The sequence below is a fragment of the Anguilla anguilla genome, chromosome 5, assembly GCF_013347855.1.
Source record: "Anguilla anguilla isolate fAngAng1 chromosome 5, fAngAng1.pri, whole genome shotgun sequence".
NCBI classification, from domain to species: domain Eukaryota; kingdom Metazoa; phylum Chordata; class Actinopteri; order Anguilliformes; family Anguillidae; genus Anguilla; species Anguilla anguilla.
In genome coordinates, this window is record NC_049205.1 from 34,996,153 (window position 1) to 35,019,996 (window position 23,844).

General features: G+C 40.7%; 1 protein-coding gene across 1 annotated transcript; it reads left to right on the forward strand.

Annotated features, from left to right (window-relative positions):
* Positions 1-646: 646 nt before the first annotated feature.
* Positions 647-22,972, forward strand: LOC118227990 (solute carrier family 12 member 4-like). Its single transcript, XM_035419143.1, has 24 exons — positions 647-825; positions 3,470-3,564; positions 3,657-3,788; positions 4,584-4,730; positions 5,897-5,951; positions 6,357-6,487; positions 6,692-6,933; positions 7,946-8,154; positions 8,459-8,623; positions 8,972-9,070; positions 9,250-9,307; positions 10,150-10,324; positions 11,255-11,373; positions 11,795-11,893; positions 15,314-15,433; positions 15,517-15,621; positions 15,975-16,143; positions 16,437-16,632; positions 18,120-18,289; positions 18,363-18,494; positions 19,745-19,852; positions 20,135-20,316; positions 21,199-21,332; positions 21,974-22,972. The coding sequence occupies exons 1-24, from the start codon at positions 690-692 to the stop codon at positions 22,063-22,065; spliced, it is 3,270 nt and encodes a 1,089-aa protein (XP_035275034.1). The 5' UTR covers positions 647-689; the 3' UTR covers positions 22,066-22,972.
* Positions 22,973-23,844: the final 872 nt, after the last annotated feature.

Genomic DNA, 23,844 nt, shown 5'->3' on the forward strand with positions numbered 1-23,844 from the left:
TAAACACGTGATGTGCAAATATCACTCAATACCTTTTTTGCAGTATTGAGTCCAATTTAATCCCTTCCTAGGTGTCAATCTTCAGGAACATCAGGACATTTTATGTTCCCCTGCCTTTACGTATTGAGCTTAACAGGTCAAGCATTGCTCAATGACTGTTATTGAAAAAGAAGTGACATAGCAGAAAGAACAAAGGAGAGCAGAAGACACTGACGTATCTCTCCATTGTTATCTCCGCTATTCGATTTTTATCAATTTATTTTTTTTGACTGCGCCTTCGGGGAAAAGAAATTCAGAGCAGTGTCAGGTGGAATGTGAAAACAAGACCAGGTTAAAACCTAGTATACGGCTGGACCTAACACACTTGATCCGGCCGACCAATAGTGTAACTTCATCACTCAGTCACTCGGTCAGTCACAGACATTCGCGTTTGTAGGGCTGGCCCCGCTGTTGCGGTCCAGCCAAAAATATCTTACAGAGCAGTTGAGGAAGGTCAAAGCAGTCCCTGTTCATTCAAACCTGTGCGGCTGGGAAATGGGTGGAGTCTGTAAATATGGTCTTTTTTTGAAGTGGTCACACTGTAGTGGAATGCACTGAAGTTATAGTTGTTAGAAGTGGAGCTGGTTGTGGCTGAGACCGCTAGTTCAGCAGTCGCTACGGCTAGCAGACCTACACTCACTCGTGAAGCCATGCCTCATTTCACTGTGGTTCCAGTGGACGATAACACACGGTCCTGCTATGACAGCCTTGAAGAGATCAATTGTGTGGACTACAGAGACACAGGGCAAGGCTATTCTGGACATTATGACACTGTCAGCTGTGATGGTAAGTTTTAAAACAGTTTGCCCACTGTGGTTTTGATTAGAAAACACCACCATCTTTATTCTAAAAGTTGTTGTAACTCTTGCATTAGGGGTGGGAGTGTTTTAACTGTTGTATTGGAGGATGGGGGTGGGTGTAGCAATTGAGGGCAGCGAGGGTGATGCTTTGGTACGTAGCAGTTATGGACCATGGAACACCACCAACTGTCATGCAATGTGGTTTTTTATTATTAAATCCCCCCCCCCCCCCCCCAGGCTAGTTCGATCCATGCGAATGATTTCCTGAATAAAGACAATCTGTTTTATTTGGGACTGCCCTGTCCTTGAACTTGAATTGACTCTTCATCTTGCCATACAGTAAAATAATTCTGATGTGAGGTATCATTCTGATGCAATGCCAACAGAAACCGCTGAATCTTTCTTGACAGAGAAATTATATTGTGAGTATTAAGGGGTTCTAAGTGACGTTTTTGTTCAAAATGAGTTATAACGGAAAAACTACCACTGCAAAGCAAGGAAACGTTGACAAACACCAAAGCATATAACTAGATTTCCTCCACTTCTGTCAAATGAAAGAAGTGGGGAAAGAGCATTCTCAAAGACTGTGGATTGACTGGCAAGACAGGCATAGAAAAGCATATCACTAAGAAAGTAGGGGACAGGCAATCCTAAAACTGACAGTCTTCAGCTGCATGCCCACACATCAGTTGTACACTCACTTTGCTTTGAGTGCCATTCTGCTGTTTAATAGTGAAGGAGTATAAATTTTGGTCAGAAAATATGTGGTTCACTTGTGTTTTTAGGGTTGAAAAATGTGCATACACCCCTTTTCTTAGCAGGGTTGAAGATAAAGAGCACTGGGGGTTTGGGGGAGGTTTAGAGTAGAGAGGGCTTTACAAAGGACAGGCAGATTTTCAAGGTCAGGGATGGATGTTGGACAAATATGATGCTACAGGGAGGTGAAAGAGGGAAAAACATTTTCCAGATAAAACTCTGATGTAACAACATGTCCGTATGCCAAAAATATTATGTCAATTTTCAGCCTGAGAAACGACTTGTTCTCTGAATGAAGCAGGGAAGATGAAGGAGTGGACTCTGGACCGGGGGATGTTTGAGTCTGATAGACTGTGTGTGGGCACTCTGCCTCCAAACACTTGTAACAAGTGTCTATTAAGCTGAAGAGCCTGATGTACAAAGGGATTCAACTCAAAGCATCTGAAATCTCCTTTTGTGGGATCTGCCTTTCACCAAAAGTATTTGAGGGTTGAATCAATTGCAAGCCTGCAGCCCAGGTGCTTGTTTCACAAAAATAGCGACATGCGAGCTGCAAGATGCAATACATATCTCCTGCTCTTTTTGAAGCATTTCACTTAGAAATCACAATTTCAAGCCACGGACACATGTAGCAAACGCGTTAATGAAGTAAATCGGCTATCGTTCTCATCTGCCGGCCTCATTTTAGTTTTGTGTCATACTTTTGTGTTTGTGCACAGCATTTTAGAGCTCCTCTGCTATACATGGGCTGGCCATGGGTGTCAAAGGCCATGGTTTCGAGGGGTGGAAAAATTCAGCCTGCAGTCAGGTTAAATTTGAATTATAGGCCTACATTGTAATATAAAAATGTCGTTTTAATGATTTATTTTATTTGAACTAATATAGTCTACACTTTACAGTAACTTTAGGCAGTTTGCTATTCGTAATATCCAAATTAAACCTACCCACTGACATCTATAAGCCACTCATCAGTAATGTCACCTGTGATGAAACGGTTACACAAATCACAGTTACTCCAAATGTAGCTGCGGTGCGTGCTCCCAGGTTATCTGCCTACGGAATCTAATATTTGGTAGTATTGTATACTTATCCAACTTTCCTAGTACTGAAGCTGACATGTCTAAATAAAAAAATAAAAAAAACTTTTTTACATTCCATTGCTTGGCTTAAAAAGGGTTGCTACCCTTGTAAATGAGCATTTGTTGAAAGATACCAGTACAGATTGTGGTCATTCTAAAGAACAAGGTCATGTATCTTATATTACTTTGTCCCAAGTTATTCTGGAATTGGCACTGTGCAATCAAACATGCTTTTTGTAAACATCCTTTGTTCTCCACCAGGGAAGGGGAGATTCCTCAAATGATTCATTTTTTTGAATTTGAATACTAAATAATAGTTCCTCATCATGCAAGTCATTATGCAAATTTGTTAATTTCCCATCCATAAGGTTCTTAGATTTTCTTTATGTGAGAACTCAAACACGTATGCTTCAAGGTATGCAAAGTCGATTTCATGCGTTGTTGCATTCGAAAACGTGCCACCTGAAATTATTGACGAAACGCTAGCATGAGCTGCAATGTCAAGTGTCGCAGCGAAGAGCTCTATAGCAGGCAGCAACAGGATAAAGCTACCTTCTTTGATTAGTGTTTTCTTCCGCAACTGTCCTCGATCGCCCCCTTGAGTACTTATTTTTTATTACCTCCGCAGGGACAAAGAACACACGTTGAGTATGTACAACTTGGCTGTGCATTTGCAGAGCGTCAGCCCAGTGTCGTCATTTGTTTTTGCATACTTACGAAGGGTATGTTTGGGGCCTAATTTCTCCTGACTGAAAACAAACGTCTCTCTCAATGCCTGTTTCCCTCTCCCACTAGGTCATGGAAACCATAAAGAAGACAGTCCTTTCTTCAGTAATACCAATGCAACAAAGAGGAATGACTTCTACGAGAGGAACTTGGCTTTGTTTGAGGTTAATCTTGGCTTTAAAATTAGTTAAGCATTCACAATTCACAGTCACTAGTTCCTCATTTGAAAGGATGCTGTGCTCGTCTCATCCTCTAGGAGGAGCTGGATGTTCGGCCCAAAGTTTCCTCATTCCTCGGTCGGTTGGTCAGCTACACCAGCATCACACAGGGAGACATGGAGCACGAGGAAGAAGAGAATGGAAAATGGTGCTGGAAGAACACAACAAGGGTGTGTTTACCAGAGTGACAAAGTCTTTGTGTTTCTCAGCTACTATGCAAAGGTGTATAGACTCAATCTGGCCCTCGATGAAGAAGAAAAACATTTATTCAAGAAAACTGAACTATTGTGGTTTTCTGTCTCCTGAAGGCCAAACTACACTTGGATTGCAATTGATACCAACATGACAGACAGCAATGACTGGTTGGCTGGATTGACATGGCCCTGCTGATGACTGCAATCTGGTGTAGTTGCAAAATCATCACAGATTAATTAAGATATAATTATCTTGATAACAGTATTCCTGCCTGGCAAAGGACTGTTGGTGGTATTCCAAACAGGGCTCTGTTCTTGGCAATGTTAGTGGCAGGTGGATCTCATCCAGTCTCTAATTTGGTGGTATGCTGTGGTGACTTCTCTCTCTGGACGTAGACACCGGTTCCCTGCAATGCGTCCATGCAGATTTACAGGGACCTCAGTAAAAATTGTAAATACATTTTTAAAAGACAGCTTAATTAAAACTCTGCTTGGTTTCCAGATCATTCAGTCTCTGTCTTAAACTAAGACCGAAAGAAAGATATTAGTTTACGATCACATGTCCCTAAGTGACCATTTTCACAGGCAGAAAACAATTTGGCCTGAGGGACACGGTTCCTGCCTCAGTGCATTGTCCATATCCTGCCCCCGGTGGCAGTGTGATGTAATTGTCAGGTGTCTGCTGTACCGGTTCCTCTGCATGTTTCCCCCCAGTACCCCAACAGGGACACACTGACATTCAGCTCTACCCATTTCCCTGTGTGTCCCCAGTCCACCGGTATGAGCACCCTGATGGGTGTCTACCTGCCCTGCCTGCAGAACATCTTCGGCATCATCTTCTTCCTGCGGCTCACGTGGATCGTGGGCAACGCTGGTGTGATGCAGTCCTTCCTCATTCTACTGATATGCTGCTCCTGTGTAAGATTTCTTGCACCACAACACTGTGTGTGTCACAGTATTGTCATTACACCAACATTTTGTCTGTGGTACCAATACAAGCAACATTATGATTCCTAAGCTAAAATTTTACCACTGAAAAAGGAAAAACATTGTACTATCCTGGATAGTAAGGTGTACAGTGATGGAACAGAAGTAGCTATTGGATTGAATTGGAATTAGAAAATGATGATGGCGGGGAAATTTGCGAAAGGCACGATTAGGCATTAAAAAAAATGTAACCACTTTCATTATTCCTGAACTGCTTTTTCATTATTAACAATAGACCCACTTTGAATAACATCACACCAATCTACTCATTATTTTAAATCCTTGAAGAGGTTAGAATGCCTGCCACTTAAATACGCAACAGTAGTGTCGAATGACACATGCAATTTTCATATTCCCCTCAGATCAAAGAAAATATGGTATGAGACACTTTTGGTGACACAGTACACTGCTTATTATGAGGGAGATTGGAGGCCTTGATTCAATCAGTTTTATCTTTTAATGCAACATTATTGTGTTCTTTACTCACTATAAAATGTGTGTGTTCCAGTGTTTCTTCACAAAGAGTTTGGTGAGCTCATTTTGTTCATTGCAGAAAAAAATGAAACCTCGGTTTTACTTTTCAGTTTTGCATTGTCACCCTGCTTCTTTCCTTCTGGATTGTCTTTAGGATTGTGTCATAGGTATAGCTGTTTAAAGATGGGTCAGCTGTATAGTGGTATTTACTTCTGTTTACAATGCTAATTGATGGCTTGTTTGGCTAAGTTCACACTTATTGATTATAAATAGGCCTTTTGAGGCTTCTTTGTGATATTTTGTATTCCTGAGACAAGCACTCATGTTCTCCACTTTATCTGGCCCTCTGATTAAGAGCATATGCTAAATGATTGTGACAATAAGTACATTATACTGTATATAATAAAATAATATTTGGCATTTGGTGAAGCAAAGTGCACTTATTTAGCATATTTAGCCTTTAAATGAAACATTGAATGATTTTTAACTATGCAAATCTGAGTAAAATGAGTCATACCAAAAGGCTCAGTAGAATCATCATGTTATAGTCAAAGGGAAAACACAGCTATATCAGATTGCATCAGATATGGTCACACTTGATGGTTCTATTGCTCTGTTTGCAGACGATGCTAACCACAATATCTATGAGTGCCATTGCCACAAATGGAGTTGTCCCAGGTATGGAGTTTGCATGTCCTTGTATGACATATGGCTGTGCAGACATAAAAATAATCATATCATGTGATATTATAAATGAGAACATGCTGCTTCCTAATTGTATACCTGTACTGACCAGTCTAAAGAAACAGGTCAACAAAGTGTGTATTTAGTTTACATTATGTGTAGTAAAAGGTATTAAGATGTAGTTCGTTTACCCTGTTTATAAGCTTAGGTTTATAAGTGAGAAAGCCTCATTCTCCTAATTGATGACACAAGTCTAGGTCGATCTATGATTGGTTGATTACTGTAGCTATGCTGATGCTCAGTGCACTCAAGTTCTCCCGTGGCTTACAAGACTACAAGACCAGTTTTGAGTCCCTTTGTTTTCAGTTGCTCAGCTCATTGTCATGTTTTGTTTTCTAGCTGGAGGAGCATACTTCATGATCTCGCGCTCTCTGGGCCCAGAGTTTGGGGGTGCCGTGGGGCTGTGTTTCTATCTGGGGACAACCTTTGCTGGAGCCATCCACATTCTAGGTGCCATTGAAATCTTACTGGTGAGCTCTGCTTAAAAGTTCCATGTGTCATTAACATCTTCACTATGAAGATCAGCCCTTTTACTTCTATGGTATCTGAGACAGTTGTTTGCTGATTTGCTCACAGTATTTAGTTGTGGATTTATTAGCCTTAAAATGCATGTTAGACTGCCACTCTCCATTAAAATTACCAGTTTCTGTCTGTATTTTGTTTCTTGTCTGCAGAAATACATTATCCCACAGGCAGCCATATTCGACCCCTCTGGTGTACATGGAGGGCATGGTGCCATGCTTAATGACATGAGGGTCTATGGCACACTCTTCCTCTGTCTCATGGGATCTGTAGTCTTTGTGGGCATCAAATATGTCAACAAGTTTGCTTCCTTTTTCTTGGCTTGTGTCACTATATCGATTGTGTCAGTGTTCATAGGAACTGTGAATTCCATCTTTGACCCCCCAAAATTGATGTAAGTGGCCATTTCATGAATGGCGTGTATTGGACATTAGTGAAACAAATTTATGGATTATAATTCCCTTTGTGTGTGAACTTAACCTCTGTAAAAGGAGAGAGATTCTCTAATGACAATTAGTGTTATTACTAATTTTATAATTACTATGTTTTTTTAATGCATCAATTTTTTATCATTGAGAAGAAATAAAGTGATCATTATTCATAATGTTAATTTATAGTAAAATGATGTGTTAAATCAACACCAATTCTCATAAACTACATTATTGGACTCGTAGTGACTCTTGAGGTAGAATTAATGTTAAAAATCTTACTGTGTGGGATATTAGGATTATGCAACTGCTTTCAACATTTTTTATGTTTTCTACCTTTGACTGAATACACTGCCTGGCCAAAAAAAAAGTTGCACACTCTAATATTTTGTTGGACCGCCTTTAGCTTTGATTACAGCACGCATTCGTCGTGGCATTGTTTCAACAACCTTATGCACGGTCACAACATTTATTTCCGTCCAAAATTGCATTATCTTGTATTGACAACGGGAGAGTCAAACTACTTCGTAAAGTCTTCTCCAGCACATCCCAAAGACTTTCAATGGGGTTAAGGTCAGGACTCTGCGGTGGCCAATTCACGTGTGAAAATGATTCCTCGTGCTCCCAGAACTACTCTTTCACAATTTGAGCCCGATTGTCGTCCTGGAATATGCCGTCAGGGGGGAAAAAATCCATTGATGGGCTAACCTGGTTATTCAGTACATTCAGGTACTCAGCTGACTTCATTTTATTGCCGCATAACGTTGCTGAGCCTAGACCTGACCCATTGAAGCAACCTCAGATCATAACACTGCCTCAAGAGGCTTGTACAGTGGGCACTGTCCAAAAAAATCCAAATGGCAACTTTTTTTTTGGCCAGGCAGTGTATATAACTGTTTGAAAGATATCACATTGCGTGTTACATAATTTCAAGTGTGGAGGCCACGGGTGTTCATGCTTATAATATCCCCTCTTTAGGGTATGTATGTTGGGCAACAGGACCTTAGTTCGAGGGTTATTTGACACCTGCGGAAAAACAGTGTTTGTGGGCAACACCACCATTCCCAGCAAGCTCTGGGAGAATTTCTGTGGCTATGAAAATATGAGTGAATGTGATGAGTACTTCACAAAGAACAATGTGACTGAAATCCAGGGAATCCCAGGGCTGGCCAGTGGAGTTATCAGAGGTGAGATTTGCCCATACCTTTCCTGCTGGAATTATTCCCATAAACCAGAGAAGTGTCCTTTTCCTGGGCCTATGTTGAGAACAAACAACATTGTTTATTGTTTTGCTCTGAGAAATTTTAAATAATTGCAATGCAATGTGGTTTGCTGTTTTGTGAAAAACCAAAACATTTATGGTAAAAGGCATTTTTGAGACAAAGCCATTCTTTTTTTTTTTTTTTTTTTTTTGCATTATCTACCAAAAATTGAATAACCTGGGTCTGCATCTTTATGTGTCATTAATGTGACTCTTACACTGTGAGGAAGAGAACATGTGGAGTGCCCACCAGGGGAAAGACAGAATCCTGGAGAAGGCTAGCTTACCCTCTCTGGATGTCCATGGCTCTGCAGAGAACTTCCTCATGTACGTATCGGCTGATATGACCACCTCCTTCACAGTCCTCGTTGGGATCTTCTTCCCTGCAGTTGCAGGTGAGATGTGTTCTTTTTGCCTTCACAATGAAAGCAAAAACACTTTTTGTACTAATGTTAAATCACAGCCATGTCTTATGACAGGCTATTTTGCATTTTTTATTATACCTGTTTTGTGTAATGCAAGCACCTGAAGCTTGGTGGATGTCACAATGGTGGCTGGGAGGGTTTGGTATGAAGGAAACATTGGCTCTGATTTAATATAATTCTTTTTAAAACCTCTGCGAAAATCAGCCTTTGGTGTTGAAGATATAGCCCTCCCTCACTGCACTGTAATGGAACAAGGAAATTAAGGCCAATTAGTTGTGACTGATGGCTTTCCACAAGCAAGCTTTTCCTTTTCCTTAGGGATCATGGCTGGCTCAAACAGATCCGGAGATCTCAAAGATGCCCAGAAGTCAATCCCTTTGGGGACAATCTTAGCTGTAACCACAACATCTTTAGTCTGTATCCTTTTCACATCCATTTTAAATGCCATTTAATATGATTAAAATATATGAATATATCATATGAATGTAAAAACCATTTAGTTCATTTTCCAGGTGCATATAACTCAGACCGCAATATATTTTGCATTGTTTCCATGATTTTTAAGTGACATGTTGATCTTTGACAACTTTCTCCAGATTTCAGTTCAGTGGTGCTGTTTGGGGCTTGCATTGAGGGGGTAGTTTTGAGAGACAAGTGAGTGGTTCTTTTTATTACTCCGACAGAGCATCCATCCAGTCAGGTGTATCACAAGGACAGAATCCTCTGGAAATTTTACTACTTATTTATTTAGTAGACATCCTTATCTAGCTTAAATTTTTAGACCCCTTTTACTCCAGGATATTTATATATTTATTGAATCAATCCAGCATCAGCAATTCACCCACTTTGAGTAAATCTGCAACCCTTTGGGCAACAAACCTTAACTTTTATTAGTTACTCAATAATGTAATATATGTCAATTTGAAACTGATATGGACTAACAATTACAGTTTGGCATTCAAAATTGTGGGAGTAAAGAAAATAGGGGGAAAGTGCTGTTGAATAACAAAATGTTTCTTTTTTTGTGTTGACAATCTTCAGAATGAATGGTTAACTATCAGAGAACTGCCATAGTTCCTGTTCCTGACCACCAGATGCTGCCATTTCCCCAGTCCTAGTGTCTGATTTTCATTTAAACAGGCTCATCTTTTGATCTGCTTCACCACATTTATTGATTACCTGTTTCCCGATATATTTAAGTTCCTTGTTCTCTGACTGTCTTTGCTTGGTCTTAAGTCTTTTGTTTGCACGTTACCACCAACTGCTAGCTACTCTGTGTCTAGCTTTATTCTTAGTGTTATGTCGTGTTCTTTTGTTTTTGTTTGCAGAGTTCCTGGTTTCTGTAAACTGTAAACTACTTCTTTGTTTTATGTACCTCCGTTTCCCCTGTTTGCCTGGGTCCTAATTCTTCACTGTGATAATAACAGCTGCGCCAATTTTAGAGGGTGAGCAAATGTTCATGAGCACACAGATTCTCATGATGCTGCACCCTGCAGGTTTGGAGAGGCAGTGAGCAAGACCATGGTGTTGGGGACCCTCGCCTGGCCGTCACACTGGGTCATCGTCATCGGATCCTTCCTCTCCGCAGTGGGAGGAGGGCTACAGTCGCTAACAGGGGCACCCCGCCTCCTGCAGGCCATCGCCAAGGATGACATCATGCCTTTCCTTAGGGTGCAAATCCTCTGTCTTCTGCACCAATGTTCTCCCCCCGTGTTTTACCATTCCCACTGATGTGAAAACATTCTGCTCTTAAGAATTTGGTTTAAGAAATTCCTCCTAAATTGTTTTACAGCAATAATTCATTATTTGTGAGCTGAAACTGAATTTCAGACTTCCAGTAGCATGGAACTATAGATAGAATGTGCCTCATTACCATTTAATTAATTAAATTAATGAGGAATTTTAGTGGAATTATACCAAAGCATTCTACTATCAATATCTGTGACTAAATATCGAATAAACATACAATCTTACCATTCGTTTTACACGTAAAGATGTCCCTTTCAAAATTCAAAGTCTTTAATAATCCGTTTGAGAAATAAACACAGAAATAGAAAGTGGCGGTATTTACAATGACCACATGCAAATCCCCAGTCAATATTTACACTAAACTTCTTTCTGTTCTGATTTGATTTATAAATCCCACAGGCAGGAAAATGCGTATTTTACATTTATTGTTCAGTGTGTTTTTTTCATTTTTTATCACTTAAATTCCCGTATTTTTTCTGTTTTTAATATTTTATGACTGTTCTTATACTAAACTGTGGTCCCAGGAGTACAGTATTCCATTCTTTTTCTTACACCCACCTGTAATGAGAAGACTGACAATGAGGCAACGTGTACTTTAACAACCTTTTAGTTTTTATTATGTACCTGTTGTTAAAATGAATGTGTGCACCGCGATGGACCAAAAACAACATTCACATGAATATTTCAACAAAAAAAAAACTAATCTTCATAAAAGCCTCTTTTTTGAATCAATCTTAGGAGTTGAAAGATTGAGTCGTGCTAATTCAAATATTTTTTTTACCCCATATATCATAGCAGATCTCTATCAGTATAGCTTATATTAGTTGTGCTTTTCTTTATTTCCTGTTGCAGGTTTTTAGGCAAGGCAAAGCCAGTGGAGAGCCAACATGGGCACTGCTGCTGACCACAATGATTGCAGAGCTGGGCATCCTGATCGCTTCACTGGACAAAGTGGCCCCCATTCTCTCCATGTAAGCACCCATGCCTCGCAATGCATTTAATGCACTCATTTTACATCGGCAATGATATGTGAAAACATATATTTAATGCTGATGCTTCTCCAGGTTCCTTAGTGATTACTTGCTTGTTCCAAGTAATTAATTTGGTTGCAGTTATTCAGTATATACATTTAAGAACAGATGTAATCCTTTTGAACTGTGGAGTAAGTAGCCAGATTTAATTAGCTATGTTCTAACACTTTGAAAAATAGTAATATTTTGCAAAGTGTTGAAGGATAACAGCAGGCTACACATATGACCATGCTAAATCCAATTTATCTTTTAAAATATGCTTCATCCTCATTATATGTGTGTATGTCCGTACGCACATGCATGCCTTTGTGAATGTGTGAATCCATGGATGCGTACATGCGTGCATGCGTTCTCCTCCCAGGTTCTTCCTCATGTGCTACCTGTTTGTAAACCTGGCCTGCGCCCTGCAAACTCTCCTCTGCACTCCCAGCTGGAGGCCCAGGTTTAAATACTACCACTGGTGAGACGGCAGGAATGCACTCCAGCTGAACGAAGCGCCGTCTGCAGACTCCCAGCTCAGGGAACGTTATCTAACCTCATATTGACAAAGGCCGGCTTAAGGCCTCTCAGGTCTTGGGTAATACAAAGCCGCGTTTCCACCGCAGGAACTATACCCCGGAACTAGGAACCTTTTGAGGAACTCAGTGCATTTCCACCGCAGGAACTAGGGTCTAAATTTAGTTCTGGGGGCTTTGTTTTACCCGCCAAAACGTTCCTGCTCGGGGGGTAGTACTTTCCGAAAGTACAGGAACCTTTTGGGTGGAGCTTGCAGCGCTGAACATTTCTGATTGGTCGAGTACTCGTAGCATTTGTGTTTTTTGTTTTCAGGCGCCATGTTTAAAAATAAGCAGGCACAAACCAATTTATTTTCATAATAACTTCAAATCAAACTTGTATGTTATGCGGCACAGTAGCCTACTTTTGGTTATAGCCTGCCAACGTCTTGGAATTATAACGTGTGCTCTTCTGCTCTTTTCTTGCTTTAGTATTCATTTTATAAAATGCTAAGCATTCGTGCTGGGACAGCATATTACGTACTAAAACATTCAAACGGATTAATTCGGTTGCTGAATATTTTCTTCCGGATTTTCTTTGTTAGCCCGTTGTAATTGACTCAAAACGTTTGATACAGTTACGTGAGGTATGCGGTAGTTCTGCGTAATTAACATTGGTGATACAGTAAAAGCACACTGGAAATCACCTTCCGCACTTTTTGTCAGGGTAAAATAAAAGGTTAATTCTAGTAACCGTCCCTTTAGCTTTTTCAGACTGCCGTAATTTTACTCCATTTTACTGCCATTCTTCAATTCCACGAAAAGACCAGGAAGACTATGGACTTATTTATGGTGCATGGTTCGCATCTGGAGGGCACACTTCGCTGCTCGGCTAGCAGTAACTTCGAAGGAAAGCAAACGGTGGCTGTACCACTACTAATTTACATTTTCACGCAAGTCCGAGTTTTCGTTCTATTCTTGTCATTTTGCGATTAGCCTATATGGAATTGACGACGAGAAAGTAATCAAACAGCAAATTGTTTACAACGTGTGCATGTTTTCTGCTGTTGTTGCCAGCTATACATATAAATGTGAATGCATTCTGTCGCTTCGGATGTCAAGACATGAAAGCGAATGTTCGCATAAAAACATAATGAATGTGTTTGAGAGGATATATGAAAATCAATAAATACAAAAGTAACCATATATAGTCATTTTTGGTAACCCGTTGTATATAAGTGGAATAAACCCCTCCGGGCTGTCCCGGTTATTAGAAAGTAATGTAGGCTACTTCGGTGGTAGTATGGGGTTACAGAAGAAATCATATGACAGATGGACCGACAACAACTTTTTCATACGTCAGTGGGCTAATTTGCCTAATCTTCGCGGTACTTTAGACCCCGGTGGAAACGCAGACAACCATTGGCTGAAGGAACCTTTTAGTTCCTGGTAAAGTAGTTCCTGGGACTGAAAGTTCCGGGTAATTTTGGTGGAAACGCGGCTCAATTCTTCTGACAAACCAATCTTTGTAGTGGTATCTTGTTGGCCTTTTCTTGTCAGCATAGCTTGTATAGAGTGCTTAGCTTTTTTTGTCACACAAACTTTTCATAACCAAAACTATTTAAATAAACATTGAGCAGAACAGGATGAAGAGCATTTCGGAAATTAAGGAAATTACATGCACAATGTATACTGGTAACCTGTGATTACAAAACAGAGGCAGATCATGCCAGTTGGAATCCTGTTTGTGATAGCCTGTGTGTTAGTGTGACTTGTGTCATGTTAGATGAGAATTGCACAGACACACACTGGTTTTAGTGACCAACAACAAGAAATGGGAGTGGTCTGGTCTTAAATATTGTGTGGCTGCCCAACATTTTGATTTAACAATGTATATTTGTACACAGTACCTGTAAAAGTCAGAAGAAAGCATGTGCTATATAATACTCTTCACTGCATGAAAAACTGAGTTTCAGGAAAATATCCAACCTTTAAATTTCAGTGAAATTTGGGGTGTGTCGTGGGTGTGAGCAGTAGTTTGCCTGTGTCAACATGTGTACACTATATGACCAAAAGTATCTGGACACCCCTTGGTCTGGGGCTATTTATCATGGTTTGAGATAGGCCCCTTAGTTCCAGTCAAAGCAAATATTAATGCTACAGCAGAACTTTTGCAGCATCATACTCCAGTTAGAGCACTAAGGTCGGCCAACCAGATGCTCTTGGTTGTTCCGAGATCCAGACACAAAAATAGAGGCGACCGAGCCTTTGCGGTAGCTGCCCCGAATCTCTGGAACAGCCTACCTTTTCATATAAGAACTGCTCAGACCCTAGAATCTTTTAAGTCGCTGCTGAACACCTCTTCTTGTTAGCATTCAATTCAAGTTGAGCTTGTCACCTTGTTTTTATCTTCTATATAATTATTTTATTACCATGTTTATTGTTTCCTTTTATTCTTATTTTTATTACTTTTATATTCATTTTTGGTATTTTAAATCTGTGCAAGCACTTTGGTCAACTGTGGTTGTTGTGAATCTGCTATATAAATAAACTTTGACTTGACTTGACTTGACAATCACATTCTAGACGATTATGTGGTTCCGCAACAGTTTGGGGAAGGCCCTTTCCTGTTTCAGCATAACAATGTCCCCGGGCACACAGCAAGGTCGATATATAAATGGTTTTGTCAAGAATGGCGTGGAAGAACATGACTGGCCTGCACAGAGTCATGACCTCATCCCCATCCAATACCTTCAATTGGAAAGCCAACTGTGAGCCAGGCCTAATCGTCCAATCAGTGTCTGGCCTCACAAATGCTCTTCTGGCTGAATGGAAGCAAATCCCTGCTGCTATGCTCCAACATCTAGTATAAAGCCTTCCCAGAAGAGTGGAGGTTGTTGCAGCAGAAAACGGTAGACCAACTCTCTGAACAAGAGTTTAATATCCATAATTTTGGATTAGATATTGGGTGACAGGTGTCCACATACTTTTGGCCATGTATATTCCCAATTAATTCACGGACTCTGCCCACACTGAAATTTCACATGGTGTCCGTAGATATGCCATGCCTGGTATATTTGTGCCAAGTGTCTGAACAAGAACATCTCCGTGTATGAAATTATGTCCGTTTCCAACACTGAACTGTGCATTCTGACACTGACACATGCCGGACATGGCACAGAATGTGTCCGTTTTTGGATTTGTGTCCTTCCCGTCAATGCACATTTTCATGCAGTGATATCATTATAATATATTGTAATACCATATAATACCATTTCCTGGTACACTACACATACACGCATTGTGCATATGCATGTTAGTCTGCTACCTGTGTGTGATGTTACCCTGTACCTGTACCTGACATTAGCTTTGTGCCTCACTATTAGGTCTTTATCCTTTGTGGGCATGAGCATGTGTCTGGCACTAATGTTCATGTCCTCCTGGTACTATGCCATCGTGACCATGGGCATCGCCGGCATGATCTACAAGTACATCGAGTACCAGGGGTAAGGGTTAACACACTTCAGTCTCTAAATCCCAGATGATCTCCCAGTCTGAATCCATGAGTGTTGGTGTGTCTCTTTGGTAGAGCGGAGAAGGAATGGGGGGATGGAATCCGGGGCTTGTCTTTGCGTGCTGCCCGCTACGCACTTCTCCGATTGGAGGGGGGACTGCCCCACACTAAGAACTGGAGGTAAGCACTGCACCTGACACATCATCCATGGGAAGGTAAGATGTAGATATAAAATGTTTCTCTATGCTATAGGTGAAACCCTGCCTTCTGGTCATATTGGCAGGCTCAATTACACCAGGGAAGATCAGTAAAGCACAGAAACGTATTTGAATCCACAACAAATAGGTATTTCACCCAGATCTGCACGATTTGAACACCAGTTCTGATGGTAAAATGGCAGGCTTAGGCACGATATCAGGAATGTCAGGGATGTTTGAAAGGAAGTCTCAACAATCCGCACCAATAATCATAGCAGTAATGTATGAAGTTATGGCAGTGCTGCTACTTATACATTCCTGCTGTATGATCTTCAGACCACAGTTACTGCTGCTGCTGAAACTGGATGGGGACCTCCGTGTGAAATACCCCCGCCTGCTCACATTTGCCTCCCAGCTGAAGGCAGGGAAGGGCCTGACCATTGTGGGCTCAGTCATCCAGGGCAACTTCCTGGACAGTTATGGGGAAAGCCAGGCTTCTGTACAGGTAGTTACAACCATGTTCTACTCAAACTAAACAATGCAATATCTCTTTTTGTTGTCGTAATGAATTCCGAGGCACCATTTATCAATGCATGCACACAAATGTCTGTGCACAGACTCAGCTTTATGTCCTAAAAAACCCTTCTGTCCTTTTCTGAGTAAACCTGTACATTCATGAACATCTCAATCCTTTGAGTAGGAAAATTTATTTTAATTTAAATGATGGTTCTGCTGAGAAGAAAAACATCCTAAATTACATGCTGCGTTGAATTAAAGTGGTCTGCTTTCCTCCACCAGACAATCAAGGATATAATGGAGACTGAGAAAGTGAAGGGGTTCTGCCAGGTAGTTGTCTCAGCTAAGGTGCGAGAAGGCATTGCCCAGCTGATCCAGTCATGTGGCCTAGGTGGAATGAAGCCCAACACGGTGGTGATGGGCTGGCCATATGGCTGGAGGCAGAGTGAGGACTACCAAGCCTGGAAGACCTTCATCAGTAAGCCATGACCCATTGTGGTCTAGACAGGGTTCACTGGTGGGTTAGTCTCTGTCAACAGTCTGGGTACCGATGGTGCTTTTTTTCGGGCCTTCCCGATCATTCTTTCAAAAAAATACACTGCTTCTAAGGCTTTCCCAGACAAAGATTTTTTAAAACACTTTCAATAGATTAATTGGTTGGTTGATTGGTTGATTGATTGACTGACTGATTCATTGGCTAGCTGAGTTCTGAGGTAGTATAAAGAGTGAAAGGGTACATAACTGCTGAAAATAACATTTTAGAAATGTAAGTCATTCAACTCACCTTATTCAACTCCTTATTCAATTCCTTAAACACACAGGATACATTTTACCCAAGAAGGTCCTGTAGTATAATTTTTACTCCTTATGTGGATAATTGCAGTGGAGCATTCACACAGGATAAAAGAATCCCAGGTTTCTAACCCCAGTCATTGACCATGTTTTGGATGTGAATGTGAATTACTGCTTTTTGAACACAAAATTCCCATCCATTTCTACTGGGAGTTCCTATACAGTATAAAGCAACCAGTCTACCAAATGCAGAAACACATACAATACATCTCATGCATTTGGAACATATTCTTCTTCTGAGAGCCTCTCCTGTAAACTGGTTCTGTTAGAATCCACACCAAAACAGCAGAAGTATCTGAGTGGGGAAGGAATGTAGTAGACTTACCTGGTGCTACTGGAACAGGCTTAATTTACTGATACCCTGGTTATCTGACTCAAATATAATGTTTAACCTTTCCTCTGTGCTAACTGTTACACATAGAGGGAGACTTCAATTGAGGGGCTATAGCAGGGGTGCACAACTCCGGCCCTGGAGGGCCGATCTGTGTGCTGGTTTTTGTTCCAACCGATTACCATTTCTTACAGCTCTATAAACTACACTGCTTCATTCCTGTGCTTGAGCTCAGTACAATCTCTAGAATACACTTGCAGTCTGCAGCTGTAGCTGGTGCTTATACATGTCAGATCAAGATATGATTGGGCTAATTGAATAAATGTTGGCAAATGTCCGCACAACATCCTGAAATGGATTGGCCCTTGTTGTGCACCCCTGGGCTATAACCTCTTTCTGCCAGTAGTGTGCCTCTATATGGATCACTCACTATATTGGTAGAGACAAACGTGCCTCTGTCTTGTGTAGCCTACAAAGATAATTGTGTATCTTGCGACGGCACTAGTGTATAGGCAAGTGATTATTTGGTACAGATGAGTTCCTGAGCTCTATGTGTATGTTAGAACCTTAAAATCGCTATGTGTGCAGTGGTAAGAGTCAAAGAAGAATGCCAGGTTAAAATGAATGCAATTTATTGTACCATGTGTTCAATAATGGCAATACCCAATGGTGCCAACAGTGAACACTTGGTTAGTCTTGATACACGGTGCTGTAGTAACCTTTGGTGTCAGTTTTCATAAGTATTTTCTCTACTGCTGGCCATCTTTCCCGTTTCGCCACAGACACGGTTCGTTGCACGACGGCTGCTCACCTGGCTCTGATGGTGCCCAAGAACGTGTCCTTCTACCCCGGCAACGATGAGCGCTTTGATGACGGACACATCGACGTGTGGTGGATAGTCCATGATGGAGGCATGCTCACGCTGCTGCCATTCCTTCTCAAACAGCACAAGGTGAGAATCGACTTTAAAACCAGCCACTTCAAAGCTGACACATCAACATATTTATTTTCTCGTTTGCTTGAAGGTTTGGAGAAAGTGCAAGACGCGGATTTTCACCGTGGCCCAAATGGATGACAACAGCATTCAGATGAAAGAAGACCTGGCTGTGTTCCTCTACCACTTGCGAATAGAGGCAGAGGTGGAGGTTGTAGAAATGGTAGGAACAAATGCAGTAAAAAACATCACATACATACCTTGAGCTCCATAATGTTTGGGACATTTTTTTCTTGATTTAGCTCGGTACTCCACAATGTTATATTTGTAATCAAACCATGGACATGTGGTTACAGTGCAGATTCTCACCTTTTATGAAATGGTATTTTTACACATTTTGGTTTCATCTTGAATAAATTGGGCATGTAAACGACACACGTCTGACTGTCAACTAGTTGCTGCTTGAAACCAAATTTGAAAACCTTTTACCATGAGATTTATCATGAGATTAAAACATTTAAAAAGTAAAAAAAAAAAAGCATTTCTACATTTTTTTCCAGAATGATTGTATGCTGCTTCGCTCAATGCACAGATTAACACATGGCCCAATCTTCAATGAAGTGGCAAGTTATAGTCACGTAAGACTCAGTATAGTTAGTGCTGTCCACACAGATGGTTCACATTAATGTCGCACTTGGAATGGTACTGAGAGAATTGGCTGTTTCACTACATTCAAGTTGACCTGTGATGGTTTTTGAAGTATATTTGGGCTCAACAAGTGGCAGTAGGTCCCTCTTTTGTTACCATTTTAGCAATAAAATCTGTTGAGGTTTCAGCTGGAAAGCTGTCACACTGATGAGGTCTCATTACAAAGTTGCTTGTTTGCTGTGATCCCTGCATCACTAAAGATACTCAGCACCTGTTGATGTCTGTGTCAAACATCAAGCAGTCATTGCATGCACAGGATATGCAACAAAGTGCTAAACATAACTACTTTCATTTTACATAACATTAATATGTCCCAAACATCACGGTGTCCTGACATAGGCAGAGTATATATAAAAAGTGCTGTAATTTCTGCATGGTGAATCCAGAGTATATAAATACCCTTAAATAAAACCTGAGAATGTGCACTTAAATCACAAGTGAATTACAACTCAAAAACTGTGGAGTACAGAGTCAAATCAAGAAAAAATATGTCTGCCCCAAACATTATGGAGCTCACTGTATTATACATACCAAGGGTTAAAGCTCACACTAGAAATGCTTTAAGCTACGAATCTCATGGGTGTCATTATTCTTTGTTCTAAAACAAAAAAATATGTTCTATATACCACAGAGAGATTAAGTGGTTTAAATCCATAAACTTAGTTATGAGTTATAAGACCAGTTCCCTAAACGTTATACTACTCTACCAGGGATTACAAATCACTCTGGAAATGTATCATCATCATTCTCTCCATTCTGTTTCAGCACAACAGTGATATCTCAGCGTACACATACGAGAGAACCTTAATGATGGAGCAGAGATCTCAAATGCTAAGGCAAATGAGGCTCTCCAGTGCTGAGAGAGACAGGGAGGTATGTGTATATGGAGGCATCGTCCCCCCAACTGTCACACATCACGTTCCAGCTTCACATGAATGTTCAAAAACGAATTCCTTTGAAAGAGGATACTTGATGAGGGATACTCATTTAGATTGGATGGAAAACCTTTGGATCCAGAACTCCCCAAAGGACTAGACAAAAATATATCTAGTCCTTTTCGAGAGAGGACAGGATGAAGATGTGTTTTCATGACAACTTAAGCTTTGGAGAGCATGGAACTGACTGGTTAATAAACAGTTATGCTGTTTCTCTCAGGCTCAGCTTGTCAAGGACAGACACTCTATGGTCCACCTAGGAGGCCTCTACACAGACAAGGAGCTGTTGGAGCAACCAGAGGAGATAACGCAGATGACATGGACCAGGGATGACCACAGCACAGAGAGGGGAAACGGGAACAAGGGGCCTGAGAGCTTCTGCAAACTTATCAGCGTCAAGCCGTAGGTCCAAAAAGCTAAGCCACTCACTTTCAAGTTGATAATCTCATACCCTATCTTTGTGTTGAAAATATTAGACCACTATCTACACTCTGTGGAGCCGACTAACCTATCAGGACACAGGTTCTTTTTCTGGTGCACTCACTGAAAATTCAGTCCCTGTACACTCCGAGCGAGAGCTGTGTTTACACTTGGCATCAAGTCAAGCTCATTCAACGTGGGTGTTAGGCTCTGCCTTTGTCTCCCCTCCAGGTCCAGGTATTCATGGACAGGATCTCAAGGTGTCGCCAAGATCTTGATTGTGTCTGGTTGGGGGTCATAGAGGTGGCATCTCTGCTGTTTATCGATGATGTTCTTTTGGCCTCATCATACTGTAACCTATGATGCACACTAGAACGATTTGCAGCTGATCTTGATGTGGATGGGATGGGATCAACACCACCAAGCCTGTGGCCATAGTCCTCTCACTGAAAAAGATTTTGTTCCCTTCAAGAGAGGGGGGAGCAACTGCCCCATTTGGAGGAGTTCAAGTATCTTATTCACGAGTATATACAGGATCGGGAGATCGATCACCGCGTTGGTGCAGCGGCCACAGTAATGTGGGCATTGTATCAGATAATGGTCGTGAAGGAGCCAAGCCAAAAGGCAAAGCTCTCGATTTACGAGTAGATCTTTTTTTTTTTTAGAATATTTTCAAGGTAAAAATCCTGCATAGTATGCTTTTAACTCTTCTGTCCCTAAGCCTTCATGAGAACCGTTACCATTACAAGAATAGTTATTGTGGTCTGTCTCACAGTCTACCATGTGTAGTTGGTTTGCATGGCATTGTTTCTCCATGTTGCATGCCCCACTCTAAATGGCTGTAGGGTTGGGTGTGTGTCGCAGGGATCACTCCAATGTGCGGCGCATGCACACGGCGGTGAGGCTGAACGAGGCCATCATCAGCAAATCCCATGAAGCTAGGCTGGTGCTACTGAACATGCCCGGCCCACCTCGGGACTCAGAGGGAGATGAGAACTGTATCCTTCACAAGCTAATCAGTCGCTCATTCATTTAAACTGAAGTAGATGAGACACGTCTTTTCTCCCACAAAAAAGCATCGAGGGCCAATTCACTCAGCATGGGCTGGAGTGCGCAAAATGGAAATGCATTATGATGGATTCAGTCAATTCTGTCATTACATGCTTAATTTTGTGCTCACAAAGATTGGTTAGTTTGCATATATCTGCATTGCAATTGGCTAGATACATGGCACCCACATACTGTAGGGATTGGCTAGCTTAATTATGTCCAATTAGTGGTTGATTAGTTGACTTTTATCAATACATACGTTCCCAAAAGAAGGAAAACTTTGATATCTTTCTTTGCTAGTGAAGAAGGGATCATTTTCTCAGGAAACAAACAAGGGCAGCAGCATGGTGATCGATGGAGAGTAGAGAAACAAGCGGCAAGTAGAAAAAAGGTTGAACAAAGGAGAAAACATTTGGATGAGGTAAAGGGAATAGAAAGCAAGCAGCGGCAGCTCAGGAAAGGTTCACTGTTGATGGTATACTGATTGGAGAGAAGATCTGGAGAACATTATTGACAATTCAGACATTCAGGACCTGAAGAAAGACAAAATTATAATACAGCTGGTTCGGCTTCCCTGACCCCAGAACAGACATGGAGTTCCTGGAGGTCTTAACCGAGGGGCTGGAACGGGTGCTGCTGGTGCGAGGGGGAGGTCGGGAGGTCATCACTATTTACTCATGAGGAAACCTCCAGCCACAGGGAGGCGTCGTCTGAAAATTCATACAACCCACCTTAGCAAAAGGACCACCCACCCTGCCGGGAGGACAGAACTACACAAGACAGTTTAAAAAAATAATCGTCTGGATTAATTCTTTGATGGTTTTGCAAGACTTTTAATGCATCATGGAAGACAGTAGTTGCAAGTGCAACTCTAGTGTAGAATGTAGAAGAGCATGGCACATTTATCCAGGTCACAGATCATTAACACGAGAGCTAGCTGCTTTCTTTCGCTCAGTGAAATAATAAATAAAGAGTTTATATAAGCTAACTCATATGGGCAAAATCATTCTTAATATATCAGAAAAATCCACAACTATATATTGACACGTTTGCAATGTATAATGTAAAATGAACAGGATTTGCATGATTTGTGCGCAATACCTGAAGATAGCTGCTTATTATTTCAACAACCAACTGCAGTGATGTAGTCCATATTTTTTTATAGTATCCCTTAATAGAGATGTGCTCCATTAACATCCATAGCTGTCCAGTTTACTCAAATATAACTGGCAATCCTTCACATTAATGTTCCTGCAATCACTATGCCTATGGCCCACTGTTAATATCTGTAAATAGTGGTTCTATTAAATTTTTTTAGAATTATCCAACTGCACTGTTACTAAATAGCAAGCTGATAAGCAAATCAATTACAACACGTTGTTGCAGTTATGGTGACCGTAAAGACGTAAATGAAATATGACATTGAAAATGAAAAACTGAATAATTACGTTGAATATCAATGTTGGTGTTCATGAATATGATGGATATGGATGATTAAAATGTAATGTTTCATGAGTCTGGTGGTACGATTACTTATATTTACTACTTTCAAATACCTTGTACTGCAGTGTCCAGATCAAGAAAAATGCTATATATATATATATATATATATATATATATATATATATATATATATAAAGAAAACACAGTGATTTGGAACACAAAACTCAGAATAAATCTCAGTGGTTACGAATGGGATGTAATCAGTTCTGAATAAGTTTTGGTGAAAACCATCATGGGTATGACTCCTAATTAAATGTTCCTTTATTTAGAGTATGGGGGAAACAGTCACATATTTATGATTCATATTGTTTTTCTTCATAGTAGTGATATATACAGCTTAAAACTCATGGAAAGTAGGTGCACAATTGTGACGTGATTATTGAAAAACGTTTGCTTAATTTACATGTAGTCGTCAAGTAGATCTTGTTTTTAAGTTCTTGGAAACACTTGGGCTGTTGCACTACACATTCTTTAGAGTGACCAGATGTTCCGTTTTTCCGGGACAGCCCCATCTTTCGGTTGCACGCAAATCTTGATTTGTCCTATATTTCAGTCACACCGTAATTCAATTTGTGACTGCAATTGACATTACTGTAGAGAATCTGGTCACCCAATCTATAATCCAGCTTTTTGATCTACACCTTGTAAATCATAGCTGCAGCAATCAGTTCAAATCCATTCTGACCTGTGTCTATAAGGGTTGTCCATAATTGTCACTAAACTGACCTTGCTACCATTCGTTCATTCTCAGAGCATATCAGCAGAAGGGCAGTAAAACACCATTTTTCCTGAATTTGAAACTGAAATGACGTAACATTACCTTGGAAAAGTATGGGGATATATGAAAGCCGTAACTGCTAGCAGCTGCTGGTCAAACACATTATTTTCATATTTGCATGCGCAAAATTTGAGCCCTGAAGATAAAAGTTACAAAATGACTTTATATAATTCCAGGTT